The 19,007-nt window shown below is 38.5% G+C and overlaps 2 protein-coding genes across 2 annotated transcripts; both read right to left on the minus strand.

Moving 5' to 3' along the window:
• Nucleotides 1–1,086: 1,086 nt before the first annotated feature.
• Nucleotides 1,087–8,282, minus strand: LOC119188356 (embryonic polarity protein dorsal-like). Its single transcript, XM_037446240.1, has 9 exons — nucleotides 7,371–8,282; nucleotides 5,645–5,805; nucleotides 4,802–4,951; nucleotides 4,323–4,507; nucleotides 3,055–3,281; nucleotides 2,311–2,463; nucleotides 2,145–2,223; nucleotides 1,622–1,655; nucleotides 1,087–1,174 (listed from the first exon to the last, which is right to left on the minus strand). Exons 2-8 carry the CDS (start codon nucleotides 5,722–5,724, stop codon nucleotides 1,633–1,635), a joined length of 897 nt encoding a protein of 298 aa, XP_037302137.1. The 5' UTR covers nucleotides 5,725–5,805; nucleotides 7,371–8,282; the 3' UTR covers nucleotides 1,087–1,174; nucleotides 1,622–1,632.
• Nucleotides 8,283–10,507: 2,225 nt separating this feature from the next.
• Nucleotides 10,508–18,103, minus strand: LOC119192428 (paramyosin-like; the record flags this gene model as incomplete). The annotated part of the gene is given in 8 exon segments (XM_037446241.1): nucleotides 10,508–11,034; nucleotides 11,301–11,480; nucleotides 15,393–15,535; nucleotides 16,015–16,142; nucleotides 16,673–16,736; nucleotides 17,044–17,196; nucleotides 17,547–17,697; nucleotides 18,058–18,103. Coding segments are annotated over 8 exon segments (959 nt in total), but the record flags the coding sequence as incomplete, so codon positions are not given.
• Nucleotides 18,104–19,007: the final 904 nt, after the last annotated feature.

Genomic DNA, 19,007 nt, shown 5'->3' on the forward strand with positions numbered 1-19,007 from the left:
ACTGAGGTCCGGGCGGCGACACAGCACTGTACACACTGTATCCAGGATGATGGAGCGCGGTTCAATAGATGCGCTGTCGAAGACGCACCAGCACTATTAGAAATCCACCAATGTTTGCAGAGTGCTGTGTATTGGAAGGCAGTCCTAACGGCGACATAGCATTGTACATTGTACCTTCGAATAACGCATGTGTGCGTGCATTGGATGCGCTGTCGGTGACACAGTACTGCACGGCATGAACCTGCACGGTGAGGGTGCTCCGCTCGTCGCTGCTGTTTACTACTGAGAACGAAGCCAAAAATGGGGGCGCATTAAATGCGTGTATTTAAAAGTAAGGATATCTTTGTCTATAAAACTAATGTAATATCAAGTTAAATTCGCCATAAAAGGCAAAACATAAAATCTCTGATTAACATCAAATTGATTTTGATTTAATTATTGAAATGAATTATTTTATTTCATTATTACCGCTCGCTTCATCGCGTGTGAAAACGGATGAAATAGCGGCGACGTGCTTGAATGTTTAGGACGGTTATACCTGAAATTATATGATTTACACTGTATTTAGCAAAATAAGTAACAAACGCAACATAAAGAAAGCTATTATTTCATTACACGAAATGATGAAGTAGGTACCTAAACCCCACCACCATATCAGGCACAAACGTTTTTGTGCAAAACATATTGTGCCTAAATCAGAAATACTAACGTATTTTATGACACGATTAGTTGAGTCCATTTAATTTGATATTATAACTAGATCTTATATGTAGGAGTCTTCTAAACTGGATAGTACTGACACTTTCAAAGATTTGTTAAGTTGTTCTGTCTTCCGTAGAAGTTTTATAACAAACACGAAGTGAAGATCCGTGTCGTTTAATAGTCATGATTGTGATTGGTCGAGAAACGAACGCGTGAGTCACCTGTTTCTTAACAATCACAACGTAACGACACGTATTCTCGTTTCGTGTTTTTTTCACCCTCTAAGGATAGTTTTCTTTTCTGTTTTTGATGTACTAATAAAATAAAAATATAATATAATCTTTATCATATGTTACACCAATGAATCTGAAATCACACTTACTATGAGCATACTGACTATTTTGTTCGCAAAATGATCCGATCGATGTGGATTTGAGAGGCTTCCTTATTTTACTGTCTATGTATGTTGGCACTGGAACATAAAATTATAATGTATCAGCCATCACCGCATTAATAATCGTTTGTTAGCTTTCTATGATACACTGAACCTGTACAGATAGCTTTCCCTAATCCTGTTGATTAAGTTGAAGATAGTCATGAGTTGGCAGCCATTATTTTAGTATAAAGAGGATAATCAACTTCAAGCCCGTTGAAAATATTGGGTACAATCACATTTAAAAGTGACAAAGTTATGTTTATTGTTTAGACTACGACACTATACACCGTACCTACACACAGTGCATACACCGAATGTCAATGTTTGAATGAGGATGTCACTAAATGTCCCTATAAGAAACACCAGTATTTACAAAAGACACTCGGTCTGTAAACTGAGTGTACGGGGTACGGGGTCGTAATCTAAGCCAGGCTGAAGACTGCTAGGTGGAGTTGCACAATATGTTTAAGGGGAAACGCTCACCATAAGGCGTGCTACGTAGTCGTCGCGTCATTCCCTTGTAAAAGAAAAAATATGTTGAAGAATGTTGCTTAGGTAAATAATAAGTTGTTTTAAACCAAAGTACATCATTTGTTTAGCGTTTTTCAATATTTAAATATTTCACAAATAGTATAATGAGAATTGTTTATATATTTAGTGTATGTTTAGTAAGAAGCGTATTTTTATGAAAATTATAAATTATAGTCGATTTTGTCTTGTTTTTTCATTGTTGAGTAAGCATCTAAGTAAAACACCTCAATACTTCCAGATGTAGTGAACCGTTACTTCAAGCAAATACTTTATTAAATATTCTGAAAAGACTAGGTCCAATACCGTATGCCTCAGTTTCTAATGTTGGTAGTATTTTGCCTTATCACAGTTAAACAATGGCACAGGAGTTTCTAAATGAGGTGTAAACTACAAAGGGCATCAGACAGTGAGTATGCTGTATGGGAGTCATAACTGAATTATCAGGTAGTGCGTTATAAGATTTCTGATACCGTACCTTCATAGTTGGGGTGGTAAATGTAGGGCAGCGAGTTGCTTACAGCTCCGTCCGACAGCCTTCTCAGCTGGAAGTGAACCTACAACATGAGAAATGCTCTTAGATTAATTCGAGGGATTGCCTTATGTCCATACGAGGTACTTAGCTCGTCCACACTGACACTCACTTTGACTTTATTGGTAATGTTGGGGTACACGTAGGGCGGTGTGTTGAACAATATCGTGACTTGCTTGTGTACACGCTTGATGCTCGCTTCCTGCTCCCACCACATCTGCTCGTCATCCTGGTAGAACACCACCACAATGTTTTTGCGAATTACCTGAAACACCAGAAAAATATTAGCGCCAGTACATAATTACACTTTTGGAATATGAGCCAGCTTCCTGATAGCTGAGCGTGGGCGACAGACGGGTGGCCATTCAACGCCTACACTCTTTATGACAATTGTTAAAATTGTATATAGAATTTCAATGTTTTGTTAAATTAATTTATAATCTGTCCACTGACGCGATGTGCGCACTTCATTTGATCTCTCGCTGAACATTAGCACTTCTGTACTGATTAGATCCATTACTCTGCAGCATGCAGTCCGTAAACGTAAGCGACGCTACGTTGTTGGCGCAATATTATCAAGCGTTTCTTTTGCGCTTGCGGTTTTTAAAATAGTTGTTATAATCTATACTATTATATACAGCTGAATAGTTTGTTTGTTCTTAATCCCTAATCTCAGGAACGATGGAGTGATTCGTAACGAAAAAATATTTTAGCGTTGTATAGTGAATTTATCAATGAAGGGTATATAGCATATTCTGTTAATTATTTGAACGGTAAAGAGGCAAACTAAGCGGTTCTGTTGACTTTGTAGAAATAAGTTTAAACTTTAATCAAAACTTTTGTTTTCATCACTAACCTTCTCACTCAACACTGTGACCTGTATACCGCCGCACGCGGGCCCGCTGCAATGGCTCGGGTAGCTGATGTGCAACTCGCCCGCATTCTTTTTGTCGTGTATGACGTGGGACACCACTGGCCGAAATTTGAGCATTGAGCCGCTGGGATACATCGGGTGCACTTGGATCGCCAGCCTTATTGCGCTCATGTCGATGCATTGCTGTTTTTTGCGATGACTGAAGCCGGCTGCAGACGTTACAATGATATGAAGTCATGTTTTATAGATCCTGTGGTAGTGGGTAGCAGCACCATGCATGGTAATACAATATACTGGATGTGGATTGTGGGGCTACAGTTTATGGGTAGATGTGTCGCTTCTGGTGGGTAATTTGTTCGTCTCATTACACATGTACTTAAGGTCCACATTATAATAATATCAGCCCTGTATTATATACTTGCCCACTGCTGAGCACGGGCCTCCTCCACTACTGAGAGGGATTAGGCCTTAGTCCACCACGCTGGCCTAGTGCGGATTGGTAGACTTAACACACCTTTGAAATTCCTATAGAGAACTTCTCAGATATGCAGGTTTCCTCACGATGTTTTCCTTCACCGTTAAAGCGAACGATAAATTCACAAAGAATACACACATGATTTTTAGAAAAGTCAGAGGTGTGTGCCCTTGGGATTTGAACCTGCGGATATTGGTCTTAGCAGTCCGTTCCACACCCAACTAGGCTATCGCGGCTCAACACAAGGTCCACATTGACATTGAAAAATTATCTATAAAAAATTATCAGTCTTGCGATACGTCAAACCGGAACAATTATTATGTGTAGTTCACATGGATACGTGCAAAGCCTAAATCAAGAATTTTGTAAAATGTTTATGTAAATAATTATATCAGTAAACTTTTATTTCAGTAACTTGAAATGCTGTTATTTATATAGTTACTTCAAATTTATTTTACAAAGAAGCACTTATATACAATTTTCAAATTGAACAGCGCTACGCCAATTGTAGCATTGAACTACGTATAGGCTCGTAGCACCTCAATGTATTAGTAACCCGTAGACATTCCCGTAGAGGGTTGAAGTTGAGTTATGTCGTAACAAGTGTAATTGTAATAAATATTCAATGTAATTCATTATCTACGCATTACGCAATTCTATAGTGTTGCCTTTGTCTTCGATTCTTGGTGCTGCCTTAGCATTGTCATCATTCAGTGGTAGGTATACAATATATACAAAAGAAAACTAATTCTCCCAACATGTTAGAAGAACTTACTACTGAAAGGGTCGATTTCCATCGCTTCTCTGATGCATAGCGCCTCGTCGACCTCACATCGTTTCACGCACTGGATGCCGAGGTTGCGGAACTGGTACTCGTTGTTCTCATCGGTGATCTCTGTGCAGACGATGAACACGCCGTCGTGGCAGTGCTCACGGCCGACCAATTTGTGTGGGTGCGGTCTAGGAAACAATAGAATGATAGCGGAATGAAGTTTTTACAATTTAAATTCTGTGTATGGTGTCTAGTTACTAAGTATTATTATTCATGGAGAGTCTCGAAGCTTACTCCCAGGTAGCTGAGATAACAACGACGTGGCTTTAAATTTTATCTCATGAACAAAAAACTGATGTAGTTTGTATTGTAATTGACGACGGAGACAAATTGGAATTGGACGAAAGTTTTTGGTCACAAATCTATTATGAATGTTGTTAATACATAATATTTATATTTTTTATACCTTTTCTATAATTTACCTGTAAGGCTCATCCTTGGTGACACATGACACTATGATGCGCACGAAGCCTGTATAGCCCAATATTTTGATGGTTGGGAAGGTGGGATTCTCTGGCCTGCTCAACGCGCCGAGAATCGACCCTGACATGCCTTCGCTTGAATATCGGAATCTGTAAAACAATACTCGCAAGATGTAATTAAACAGAGGAAAATTGGATATCGAAGTGGACAGCGGGAAATATTTCTCCACAAAGTCAATTAACAAAAATATATTTGCTGTGAGCTCGTTGTTGCTATTGTAGTTAGAACTCTAGCTTGAGGATTCTTGATAAATTTAAACTCCAGAGAAGACAATAAGTTAATATTTAAAAGCTTCGTTGTAACAAACAGTATAACCTGTTTTAATGAAGGTGTACAACGCTTTTATATGGGAGGCATGGTGTGACTCAGCGTTCTCTCTCAACCACGTACGTGCAAAAACATAGTTGCGAGTGTGTTCTTACAATTGATGCATCTTAAATTCATGCCAAGATATTGTTTACAACGGAATGATATTCAACGATTAAATTGCATGGCTCTGCATACCCCCGTTATGCAACATGGGGGCGGAAATAAATGCTACTACATTTCTTAAGCCGACTTTCGCGTATAACGTACTACCGCATAAATCCTCTGGTATTGTACACGAGTTAGGTAGGAATATAGAAAGATATACGAATAAATTCTTTAAAAAATCAATTTTACATCTATTTGAAAATTTTAAACTACCAAAATATTCCTTATCATATTTTGGTAGTTTAAAATATTATTTAAGGGTCGGAGAGTGAGCCAATATAAACAAAAATAATGTCAATTGCCGTTACCTTAACTTGCTACTAGCTGGCTGCTCAGTGATGATCAGGCGCGGCCTCGTCTGCAGCTGTCGCGGCCTTGACAGAGCCATCGTTTACGGAAGACTCCCACAGCCGAACAACAGACGAGCGATATGGCTGCAATGTGGATTATTCTGGTGTAGAGAGGTAACCTGTATGTACCAGAGTGAATAATGACAGAACACAGTGCAATACTCGCCATACAAGCGCTGAGGAGCGGTCGGGGGTTGCCAACCACCCAATAAGCTATTAAGCACTGTCCATTAGTCACCGGCAACTCGGCCGACGGCGACTATGACCTTCTATTGTTTAATATACGTATACACGTCCCTCCTTAGTAGTCATTATACTAAATGCATCCCGCTGATTCATTTCTATACCAGAGGCTGTAACCAAGATGCCTTACTACAATCTGTAACGCTATTTTTATGTTTGGGAATGACATAATAACGATAGACGTATCGATAGCATGTGTAATTCTCATTCAGTTTTTTGTTTGTTTTCTATTAGCGCTAACGGTTGTCAAAAAGCATCATGACTACGGCTTGAGGAAAATAATGAAAACATTTATTTAAGTAACAACATGGCCTTAAGTTGAAGCAAACAAACAGTATCAACTGTTTGTATATTTTTATGCTATATATTATATTTTTTAACGAATAGATAGTGTACGCACGACACAGTAATCTATGTCGCACCGTCAGTTAAATAATCAGAGTTTTTTTCCTCAACTATCTAACAATAATTACAGTATAGTGCAGATGCTCAGATATAATGATGTCACTAATTATTTATTTAGCACTTCGTATACAAAAGTATCCAGGCGTCACTTCACAATAATGTCGAAAGAAAATGAGCAGTTAGGATCGAGCAGCGGGTTCAGGGCACCGACAGGGCCGTAGCTAGGGGGGGGGGGGGGCATTGTGGGGCAATGCCCTACCTTAAAATACTAATGCCCTTAATAATCTACTAAATTATACATAACTACGCTATCAAAATATATGGAGCAGTGGGTTTTTTATTTCATGATTTGGAAGTTGGTCCCATAGTAAGACTTATTCGTATTGATGGGTGGAATATTCCCCTTTCGAGATTTAAGGGAATTTTATTACAATCTGTATATTAGGTACCCTAACAATTACTAAGTATTAACCTAACTCATTCACGTTCACAAGTCAAAAAAGTCAAAAATCGATGGACCAGATCAGATCTAGTAACATTTTTACTTCCGCCCTAGCTGTAACCACAGCTACCTTAAATTCAAGTCTAGCTACGGCCCTGGGCACCGATCTTAATTTAACCAACGAATACACTCTCAACGATCCAATTCGATCAGTTGGATCAGTCACTAACCTGAATCTTTCAATCAAAAGCAATCATGTTCTACGTGAATACTAAAGATGGCGCCTCGACCCGCTCGAGGCACATGCTCCAGCGTGTTAGGTCGTATCGTCATTTAAGTTCGTTTAAAGTTTAAAGTTTCTGTGTCAGGATGGCGAGCATAATGGAATAACGTATGAGGGCACGTATTAACTAATACTTAGTTCAATAACAAAATTTTGTTGGTTGTCTACCTTTATGGGGCTAGAGGCGGCAACGAAAGAAAGAAAACTCTGTGCTCTTCCAACGTTTATTTAAAATCTGATAATTGTGATAATGTCCTTCTTAATTCCGAAAGGAAATAATACAAGAAAGAAAAAATGTTTGAATAACTTACTGAAGATATTTCCGGGCACGTTGCCGGGACACTCCAACGAATGCAGCTCCAACAATAACTTGTACACAGTATTACTGTCTAGCATTCCCGAAATAAAACTGTCACTAAAACAGGTTTGATTAATATATTTTGTTAAACAAAAACACTACACTTCGCTCATGCTGAGCGCCGCACCAAATATATATCGAAGTTATTTATTTCGATAAATTATTGAAATAAGCATTGCCGTATATTTTTATATATCGATGAAGATAAGAGTTTTAAGTATAACTTAATATCTCTTTGACGCACTATTTTTTATTTTTATTATTAAATGTTCGTATCAAGTAATATAAATGAACAGTGCTCCTCCGTCTGAGGATGAACTTGAACTGATTTGTTTATTTCGAACTGATACTGAGCAAACTGTACAACTTATTTTTAATAAACAATATAAGCCGGTATGTATACGAAATGCATGACTAACTTGCTATTTATAACACATGACGAAAATTAATTACAATTGGACATATAATAAGTTAATAACAAATATTTCAACCTAATCTTTTTAATCGACTTTATGATGCTCCCTCCAGCAAAATGATGCGCTAACCGTATTTTCCATTGGCATGGAACCTTGGATTTCGAAGATCCAGCATATGGTTCCTCAGAATCAAATAGAACGAAAATTATAATTTTTGTGTTGGGTTCAACTGGATCTATTTTTTCACTTTTATTAAAAAGTCCAACCTTATCAAGAAAAAAATTAAGTCAAGTTAACAAACCTAGTGTTTGCAAAGCAAAAATATTTTTACTTTATAATATAGGATCAACTCCGCCATGGCATCCCCTGCCTGTCGTGAGAGGCGAGTCGACTACAGCAACTCTGAAGTGAACGATAATGCGGGTAGTAGGTCTCCTGATGTCGTAGACTCCAAAGGGGTCCCTTAGCGTGTGGCATCTTAGCCCCTAGAAGAAGGCCACCGCGGGTTTTGGTTGGTATACCGGTGTAGGGTATACAGGGGTTAGGGACTCGGTCCAATACTTACTTGGACGATGCTATACTCCCGAGCGTCGATATTGGGTCGTAAGACCGATGAAAGCAACATAACCATTCCACTCACCCTCCAAGTGGCGGTAGCGATAATGCGTGTTTTCCCGGCGAAAAAAAATAAAAATAAAATAGCATCACCTTGTTGGACTAGACACACGACACCAAATTGCGGCTACGAGCTACGAATATTATCATACGATAACTATTGAAACGATTGACAATTTAAGAAGGAATATTTGATACCGTGCGATCCAACTTGAGCCATTACAATCTCCTAAGGATTGCTGATTGTGTTTTAAGCAGACAGGAGCTGGTAGCAGCGATGAGGCTCCGGTCCGGGTACAATTCGACATATTATATGTGTCAAGTCACTAAAATGCACTCACTATGAAGTGAGGAACAACGTACCTACACCATTTTTTTTGTGACTGTGGAGTGTATCTCATGGTTGAGGTATGAATATAAATCCTACGTCAGAATGAACTCGTATTTTTTTAAAAATATGTTCTTATGATATGAGGAGAAATCGAGTAAGCACTTAAAAACGAATGGAACCACATAGTGGTGAAGTTACGACAAGGATAAAATAAATAATAAATGATAAAACAATTGTTTTTATACAATTATCTACTATGATGATGGCAATTTCAAATGCAATATTATAATTCATGTTATTAATAAGTTTAAACTAATTATTAGTTCGCAGTCGCTTTTATTAAACTGATAAGATAAAAAGGTCAAATACTATAGGATATTTTTGTGTGAATTGTTTGTTGCTAGTTCTACAGTAATTCTAATTACTGACATCACTCAGCACTGTGGAGCACTCTTGTGATCCATTTTGCAGGATAGGGAAAGTGGGCTAGATTCGTACGTGGGGCACGTTCAAACAGTAGTTCATGTAGTTTGATAGCAGAGTCCTCCAGGGCGGGGATACGACAAGAGAAAACGTAATTTATACACCGCGTAAATAATTATTTAATCTAACTTATAATTTCATTTTACGATCTCGATTTCTTCCTAGACCACTGAGTACTTTATTGGTATGAGTATGTATTTCTTATTGATTATAATTTAATGGTATTTGTATTTGGGGTACATTCGTGTATGAAAATTTGTACTGTGTTTAAGTAATGTTGCTGTTTTGTAATGCAGAGATGTTTATTATTCAAATATGGTCCGTAATTACAATTAAAAGGGACAATGAGTGCATAATAAATGCAGAGATGATATCAGAGATATAGAGTCGGTTTACAAAGCGTTCCTGGGACATAAGACATATTGTGTAGCTTACTAAGATAAACAGTGGCCCTTATGTTAATCCAGTAAATTTTATCAGTGGGGCCAATTTCAAGCAAATCTGTTCTTTAACAAACGACCAAATAATCTTCCCTTACCAGATGATTAATTACCCCTTTAAAGCGGTACCGTTGTATATTTTCCAGTTTAGAAAAATATATATTGCTGCATTTTGTTACATTTTATCGAGTTATTTCAATTATTAGCAAGTCAAACTTGACTATCCTAGAAACCCAAATCAAATGTCACACCTCTTAGGAAAGACTTGATCTAGGTCTCAGGTTATTCGTGTCCTCATTTATCTGCCTAAAAAGGTGAGCCATGTTAAAACTATTTAACTATTGTATGTGACGTTCCGTTAAGAATTAAGGAAAATTAAAAAAACTTATTGCTGCAATAGTTTGTATTCTTAGTGCACATTTGTCTTATTCCAATAATGTACGAAGAGTCCGTAGCAGATTTCTTTTTCGTCACTGATTTTAACATGTTAATTTCTTTTTGTTCTAAGCACGCACTTCTAACATTGCTTTTTACAGTTATATATTGAAATAACAAAGTTCAATGTAGTTAAAACATTGGAAATCATATCTCTTTTCGCTCTGAATTATTATAACCAATCAACATTTTTTTAGAATAAAACGTCACACTAGTAAGACATACAGTTGATGCTACCATAGATACGAATCTAAATACATACCTATTTTATATCCATCATCAGCCAAAGACCTCTCATAGCCTGAACCATAGCCAACGAGGCGACAAGATGGTTAAACTAATTATGTTGCAGGTAAATCAAACAAAATAATTAAGTATATAACATAATTTATTAAAGCTAAACATTCTACCAATATGATAACTTCTTATAAAACTCTAAAACTTACAAAACACACTACAATACATACATAAACGTTAAAAATAGTTATGATAAAAAATACTTACCAAATACCTACCGAATATTTATTGCAACTGTTCATTCGTCATCGGTATGTTTTGGTGTTTCTACCATCTATTATATACCTATTTATTACCTCTTTATCCATTTATTTAAGTAGCTATCATAAGATTATAAATATGTATGCGATAACATTGCAATAATTTTATTTGCTAAATAATCTTGCTTTTTATGTCTTTGTCTTGTTTACATGGGGTGTTTACTTTTTATGATATTATGTTACATTTAACTATGGGGTTTCTGCGCATTTACCTGGTAGTCAACTCGCTTTTTTGCCAACACATTATCAACAGCCTTGTCGGGCGGGAATCAATGTCCAAAAGATGGCCTCTGGCATCGACATCGGATGCCGGAGCCATGATCTTGCCATACCCAGCATTCTGCAAATAAAAACTGCTGGCTATAATCTGGGGTAATCTAGACAAGCGAAGACATTTTTACTCAAGTGAATAGGGACCACGGTAATCAGTACGCATGCTGAAAAACCAGCTGTCGCTCGTTACGGGAAAAAAGTCTGGCCAGCATAATTTTGACTGTTGTCGGGGGAAACATCGTCGCCAGTTGGTCGACCTAGTAATTGCTAGGCCAGGCTCAGAGAAGTCGCTTTGCCGAGCCGTGAATAAGGAAGGATGGGTATAGTCGGTACCTGGTGAGCGGTCTCGGCCACCACTCCAGCTGTTCCTTGGTGACGCGGAGCTGCGCGTCGAGGCAGGCCAGCGCAGCGCGCAGCTCTTCCACCACAGCTTTCAGCGTGGCCGTCTCCGCCGCGCCCATCGCTACGCGAACCTTCAAATCCGAACATTCGCGCGAACAGCGCTCGCGGTCTCTGCACATGGACAGTAGTCACTGATAAGTAAAAATTCATATTTATCAATTGAAGGTGGGGGACCCGTACTGACCTCTACAAACGAAATATGAAATGCCATGCCGGTAGCACTGAAAAACAGACTTGTTACCACAGCTTTACTCCGTCTATAGATAAAAACGTCTTAATTCAAAACGATGAATAAGGGGGTGAAACATTTTCTGATTTCCTTCATACTTTCATAGTTATCTATACTATTATATAAAGCTGAAGAGTTTGTTTGTTTGTTTGTTTGTTTGTTTGAACGCGCTAATCTCAGGAACTACCGGTCCAAACTGAAAAATTCTTTTTGCGTTGGATAGCCCTATGTTTGTGGAGTGCTATAGGCTATATATCATCACGCTATACCCAATAGGAGCGGAGCAGTAATGCCTAATCTCAGGAACTACCGGTCCGAACTGAAAAATTATTTTTGTGTTGGATAGCCCTATGTTCGTGGAGTGCTATAGGCTATATATATCATCACGCTATACTCAATAGGAGCGGAGCAGTAATGCCTAATCTCAGGAACTACCGGTCTGAACTGAAAAATTCTTTTTGCGTTGGATAGCCCTTTATTCGTGGAGTGCTCTAGGCTATATATCATCACGCTATACCCAATAGGAGCGGAGCAGTAATGGTTAATCTCAGGAACTGCCGGTCCAAACTGAAAAAATATTTTTGCGTTGGATAGCCTTTTGTTTGTGGAGTGCTATATGCTATATATCATCACGCTATGACCAATAGGAGCAGAGCAGTAATGGCTAATCTCAGAAACTAGGAGTTTGAACTGAATAATTCTCTTTGTGTTGGATAGCCCTTTGTTCCTGGAATGCTATAGGCTATATATATCATCACGCTATGACCAATAGGAGCAGAGCAGTAATGGCTAATCTCAGAAACTAGGAGTTTGAACTGAATAATTCATTTTGTGTTAGATAGCCCTTTATTTGTGGAGTACTATAGGCTGTATATCATCACGCTATGACCAATAGGAGCGGAGCAGTAATGAAACATGTTGCAAAAACGGGGACAATTTATTAGTTTGGAGAGCTTCCGTTGCGTGCGCTGCGCAAACGGTTAGAGTTATGCAACAATGATGTATGACGGGATTGTTCCTCTTAAAAAGTTCTAAAAAATATATTATAAAACAAAGACCTCCACTGCATCTGTCTGCCTGAACGTGTTAAACTCAAAAACTACCCAACTTATTAAGATGAAATTTGGTATGGAGACAGTTTGAGACCCTGGGAAGAACATAGGCTCCCGGGAAACTACTACTTTTATAACGGAAAACTTTAGCCTGAAAAACTTTATAACGCGGGCGGAGCCGCGGGCAAAAGCTAGTTGTTCATAATCTATATATATAAAAATGAATTGCTGTTCGTTAGTCTCGCTAAAACTCGAGAACGGCTGAACGGATTTATCTTATCTTGGTCTTGAATTTTCGTGGAGGTCTAGGGAAGGTTTAAAAGGGTGAGAAAAATTCGAATAACTGCCGGGAAAATCCTCAAAACAGCATTTTCTATTTCCCATACAAACGTTTTCTAACTAATACGTAGAGTCAATTTGAGCTTTATTGCTATTGTATAAAGTTCACTGTTGTCTAAGCAATGTAGGTGTGTTCCTAACATAAAAGCAGTGTGCGTTGGAGCACAGAATATAATAATGTAATGTCGCGTTCTGAAACTCAACAAAAGTGATATCGCGGACCCGACTAAATTGAACAGTCACAAAATTTAATATATCATTAGTTATTTGGTTGGCTTCACGATATTATTTCTTTTGTTTTACTTTAAAATGCATGTTTTCGTTATGGACAATTTTGAGCTACTTTTGCATATCTATACTTATAATAAATCTGTAGAGAGGTCAATTCTGTACATGAAATATATTTCCAAAATAACTGGGGTGATTAGGGATCGATACTGATGCCAAAAATGCAATTAGTAAAATTTTTGTCTGTCTGTATAACCGTTATAGAAACAAAACTACTCGACGGATTTTAACGAAACTTGGTACAATTATTTTCATACTCCTGAGCTGGTTATAGTATACTTTTCATCACGCTACAATTAATAGGAGCATAGCAATGATGGATAATGTTGGGAAAACGGTAGAAGTTACTCAATTTTTTAAGCTTACGTCATTTCGTGTGCAACCTTAATGGTTAAAAGTTCCTTCGATTTCACCAGGATCCCATCATCAGACCCTGACCGGACAATCGGACCACCTGCATACCACCATAAATTAAAAAAACATCCCGACAAGTTGAGCACCTTCTCCATTTTTGAAACCCGAAATCCACGCGGGCGAAGCTGCGGGCGGAAGCTAGTTTTAAATAAATTAACTATTTTCAGATATTATAATAATCTAGTATCACTATTTTTTTCTTGTCTAATGACTGTTCATCATCGGGATATATTGGAAATCAATAACGAATTGAATAAAAGTCTGTCTCCTTTTCTAGGTAAATAAAAAAAGGGATCAATGCCAACGGAATCAAACGAAAAGTTTCTTTTTTATCATTTGCGTAAAAATATTATAATTAATAAAAACAATTGAATCAATGAATAATCACCTTATCAGTTATTGATACTACGTCATTGGTTTTAATTAACTATCTTGTTTGTTTGTAATTTATGCCGGTCGTTTTGAATTAAAGTAATTAAAATTTAGGACAGTCTTTATCGAGAAAATGATATATTATTTTAAATACAACTTTTTTTCCAGATAGTACCTATATAATATATGTATCGACATATATTGACCAGCGTCTGATATTAATAATTCAATATTCATTTACTATGAAACAAATTGCATTAATTAGAAACGCGTTACCATGCCAGGCCGAATTAGTTGTTCAATAAATGCGATTCCATTCTGTGCTTATTAATTCTTGTCGAATCGACGACGGGCCTTAGCTTCAATTTACTGATTACTGCTTGACTGAATGTAGGTTGGTCCCAACCACTGACATTCGCGAACACAGATTTTTTATGTCTTCCTAATAATTAGTACCCGAGCACAAATTTATGCACTACTGTATAGTTAACCTAAATAATAGTTTCGACAAAATATTTTTTTAATGTAAATTTGAATAGCGCCCCGGTGAGCATATTTGGCACTATAATAAGCCAGTGTGAACATTGTGCGTAAAAATTCCTAATAGTCAATCAGGTAACCAAAGTGACGAAAAGTTTAAATGTATGGGAATCGATAGTAAGATTTTTGTAAGTGTACTAAGTGAAAGGTCTGCTCAAACACAGTGACTAAAGTTTATATTACTGTGCAGTGTTTTATTTATAAATATCTATAGGCTAATCTTACGTCAGTTACGATACATTGACGTGCGCCATTATAACGGGTTTTACACTTTATTATCAACTGCAACTTCTGGACGTACCTACTTCTATTTATATATAATCAAAGCGTATATCATGAAGGAAACTGCTTGATCGTCTTATCATTCACGGTCAGTTTCTTCATTGATAGCGGTAATTGCACAGCACCGGAATATAGTAAAAATTTTCATGTGTTCCCAGGCTGTAAAGCCTGCTGTACACGAGTATAGTAAATAGCATGGTTATACAGTAATTTAATAACTATGTTAGTAACAATACACATTTGATAGAGTGCTGAATTAGATTTACTAAAACTGTTGCATTATTTCAAACTGATGGAGTAGTATGCTAGTTGTCTCTACCTACCTACCCGCGTCCACAGGGTTCAAAGTCGAGGTACTGTTAATGTCGTGTCTACTTTTGTAAAATTGTTGTGGCAAATTACTATTGAGTAATGTATTTGACACTTTTGTCTTTTATTTTTATTTTACAGTTCATAAAGAACTGTTGGGAGGTCTGATTTATGAAGTAGGTGTAAGGCCATGCTCACTCGTGCTCTGCGCTGAGCAGCTGCCGCGTGTCGTCGAGCGCGCGCTGGCGCTCGTCCGCGGCGCGGCGCAGCGCGGCCGCCTCGCGCTCCGCGCTGCACAGCGCCGCCTCGTGCTGCGACAACTCCTCCTCCAGCAGGGATATCTGCCCAGATATTACAGGATAAATGTAAGGCTCACTTAGTGCGGGCTGACACACTTCACATACCCTCAAATTTATTATATATTCAAAAATTATTCGTATTATTGTTTTCATCGATCCAGCTTTAGGGTAGAATATCAATGTTCCCAATTTTCGTTTGTTTTTTTAATCTATCGTAAAGGATAATATAGTCGCCTCTGATTTAGCACGGAATACAGAAAAAGGAGTGAACACATCTATCCGTCGCCAGGGCACAAAAATGCTTCGAAATCTAAACGCAAATAGCAAAATGCCATCATAATTGTTGTTGTACAAAAGTTCAATTTCAGTAGATGTCACAAGTTGTGGTTTTTAGTGTCCTGTCTTCTATTGTAATATCCTACTTGAGTATCGTTGCATGTGCAAATGTAATGGTGTAGGACTCGCCCCACATGCTGCACTGTTCGCTCCCGCGGCACAATGGTGTTCGAATGTGTGGTTACCCGGTGGTAGGCGTGGTCGCGGTGCGCACGCGCCTCGGCGAGCGCGGCCCGCTCCAGCGCCAGCGCGCGCTCGCAACACGCGGCCGACGCGCGAACACTTTCCAACTCGTTTCGGGCGTTGCGCCAACCTGTCATTGCGTATTTTTTTACATCACAGAGTGACCCACTACACCTGATGGTAATCGGAGTCGGGTCCAAATAGCAGGTCATCTGACGAGAGATGATTACCCTTCGCCAATGGGTACAATTATGCCGGCCTGGGTCCTGATTCCCTGTGCCATAAATTATTCTGACAGGTCATAACAAGTATGTAACACACCTAATTATATTTAAGACAGTTGAAGTTAGCATACATTTACAATCATTAGTCTGAGTTATAAAACTGGCCGCACGCGCAGAACGAATCCTAACTTGACTTTGACGACAGCGAGGAGACAGCCAACACATGATCGACGACTGTTCCCTCTTTTATCAGTAAATCGAACTAACTAATAAAATACGTATGAATGTGATGACCAGAGGCCCCCCCTTAGATTTTCAGACTAACCTATTAGAAGCGGCCTGCTCCAGCGACTTCTTACTAACTTTATAAGTCATTTGGCAAACTAAAACAGTTTAACGTTACTAATAGCGTTCAGTTATAACGTATTCTTCCTACCTATGCTCATTTCTGAAGCGCGGTCTTCGGCGGCGCACACGTCGTCCTCCAAGGCGCGCTTCTCCTGGTTGCAACATTTTAATTCAATAATCAATAAAATGCTTTATTCATCACGTAGGCGAACATAGTTGCACTTATGAAATTCTAGCTTTTGTTCGGGTATCCGGAAAAGTAACGAATCAAAATAATACTTATGTAGAAAATTTAAATCGAAGGGATTTTAAAAATTCTATCAATAAAATAATTTTAACCGTTTACTTATTTCCCAATATCAAAAAAACTACGTCGCTCCATACGTCCACGTCACAGTTCGTTAAGACAAATATAGATATACGTATCACACCTTGACGGTGTTTTACCCCAAATCTTACCTGTTCGAGCACGGCCTTCTCGATGTCTTTGTCTCGCAGCAACTGCTTCAGCCTCTCCAGCTCTCGGATGGCGAGCCGCACTTTCGCGTTGTCGGAGTCCAGCAGCGACTTGAGCGCGCACACCTGGATACGGAGTCTCTCGGAGCACGACACCTGGTGATATAAATTTCAGTGGCGTAAGATTTGAGCCTATGCTACTTCTGAAACGAGGGAAAAGTAATAGTCTCGCTATGTATGTACATAATTTGATTTTAAATTTATAACATTCTATATCTAATAATACTGTTATACTATGCTACAAGTGTTTGTTTTTTCTCACATCGCACATTTCGTGAACGAACTTCGACTCTTCAATGATACGTGAAGCTTGTGAATGTACTTAGGTACAAATAGTCGAAGTCCCAGGCAATTTCTAGTACTATGCATAGAAGATTTGAAATCACCCGATGAATTAGCGATCACCGTCACCAATCACTAAGGATAATGGTTAATGATAAGCAGACCTGCGTCTCGAGGGTTTTGCGCAAACATCGGAGCTCGTCCCGGCGGCGTCTCCACGCGGCTACCAGCATAAACCTGCCGATCCTAGCTGCGGCCTGCTCTTCCGCCACGCCGTGCAGCGGAGACCTGACCACTGGCAGCTCTTTGTCACATCTACCACAAATGAAATCATTATAAAATGGCGCCGTAAATAAACACATGACCGTACAAAGTTGGTGCGAATTTCGTTTCCTAAAAAGTATGGGCAAAAGCGCAACTAGTGCGCTAACTTTCGCGGCAGAATATGAATCAAACCTAGGGCCAAGTACTGGAGAGACGATAAAACTAAACAAAACGACGGTAACATTGTAGCTGCGGCGAGGAAAGCAGGTGCGAGAACGTCTCTAATTTTAATCAGGCAAGCTCCTTTTTTGGTTTAGTAAGTGGAGGTGTTGGGCCCTCTCGTATAAACGCGAGCTCCAGGGTACGTTTCTTGGTTTGCCCCCAATTCAAAGCCATCGCATTGTATATTACCTTTCCCTCTTACTCCTCTTGGTAGGCGTCAGGTCTTCAAGGGAAACTTGCCTTGGTCCCATCTTTGGCTGGTTGCGGGTGTTTTCTTCCTCTGATCTCCTCCAAGCAGCTCCTGATCCTGGCTATGGTTTGCTCGGGCGGCACGACTTCGCCGTAAATTTGTTCACCGGTACCGAGAACAGTTGCTTCTTCGGATGTGCCGGTTGCATGCGCCTGCCAAGTTAATAATACAATAAATAATTAGTCTGATTTCTTTTGCCTATCCTTATACTGCAGGCTAATTCGCAGAGGCTCTCTAATGCATTTTCTTTTCTTATTTACCCTCCCCGCCCCATCTCTCGAAATAAGTACTTATTGTCGATGAAACATTTTTGTATTGTTTGTTCATAATATGTAAGCCCGCACGTAAGCTCTGAGAAAATGTATGAAATGTTCGTGTATTAATTATTTTATCCAGCGATTTCGTCGATATTAGTAATGAATGTAGGTCATCATCAGGCGACGAAAGTGCGAAATACGGTATATGTATTCCATAATGTTGTACCTACCTATAGAATATTCTTAAGTACAAGCATCATAACCCAAACCACCTCCTGTCCCGGTACACTTCATTACCATACCTTAGAAAAAAATAAAGTAATGGAACTTCTGATGGCGAACCTAATTTTAAAATATTCATAGAATTGTTTTGGTAGAATTATTAAAAACTATGGGCTTTGGTAAGAACGTGCTATTTTGGGTCACTCTACCTTATTTGTGATAAACAATAGTTTCAATATTATATACAAAGCATGCAAGTTCTTCAATATAATATTTATGTAAAATGATTAATCATGTTTGGCCATTATGGCGTACAAAATAATATTATTTTTCTGTTATTGTTTACTTATAATCTATATATATAAAAATGAATTGCTGTTCGTTAGTCTCGCTAAAACTCGAGAACGGCT

Source organism: Manduca sexta, unplaced genomic scaffold, assembly GCF_014839805.1.
Source record: "Manduca sexta isolate Smith_Timp_Sample1 unplaced genomic scaffold, JHU_Msex_v1.0 HiC_scaffold_2777, whole genome shotgun sequence".
Taxonomy (NCBI): Eukaryota; Metazoa; Arthropoda; class Insecta; order Lepidoptera; family Sphingidae; genus Manduca; species Manduca sexta.

Coding starts and splice junctions, on each gene's coding strand:
- LOC119188356 (XM_037446240.1), bottom strand. CDS start 5,724: ATGGCTCTGTCAAGGCCGCGACAGCTGCAGACGAGGCCGCGCCTGATC. Junction 2,464..3,054: donor TCACAGTGTTGAGTGAGAAG/GTTAGTGATGAA, acceptor CTGGTGTTTCAG/GTAATTCGCAAAAACATTGT. Junction 2,224..2,310: donor ACATTACCAATAAAGTCAAA/GTGAGTGTCAGT, acceptor CTCATGTTGTAG/GTTCACTTCCAGCTGAGAAG.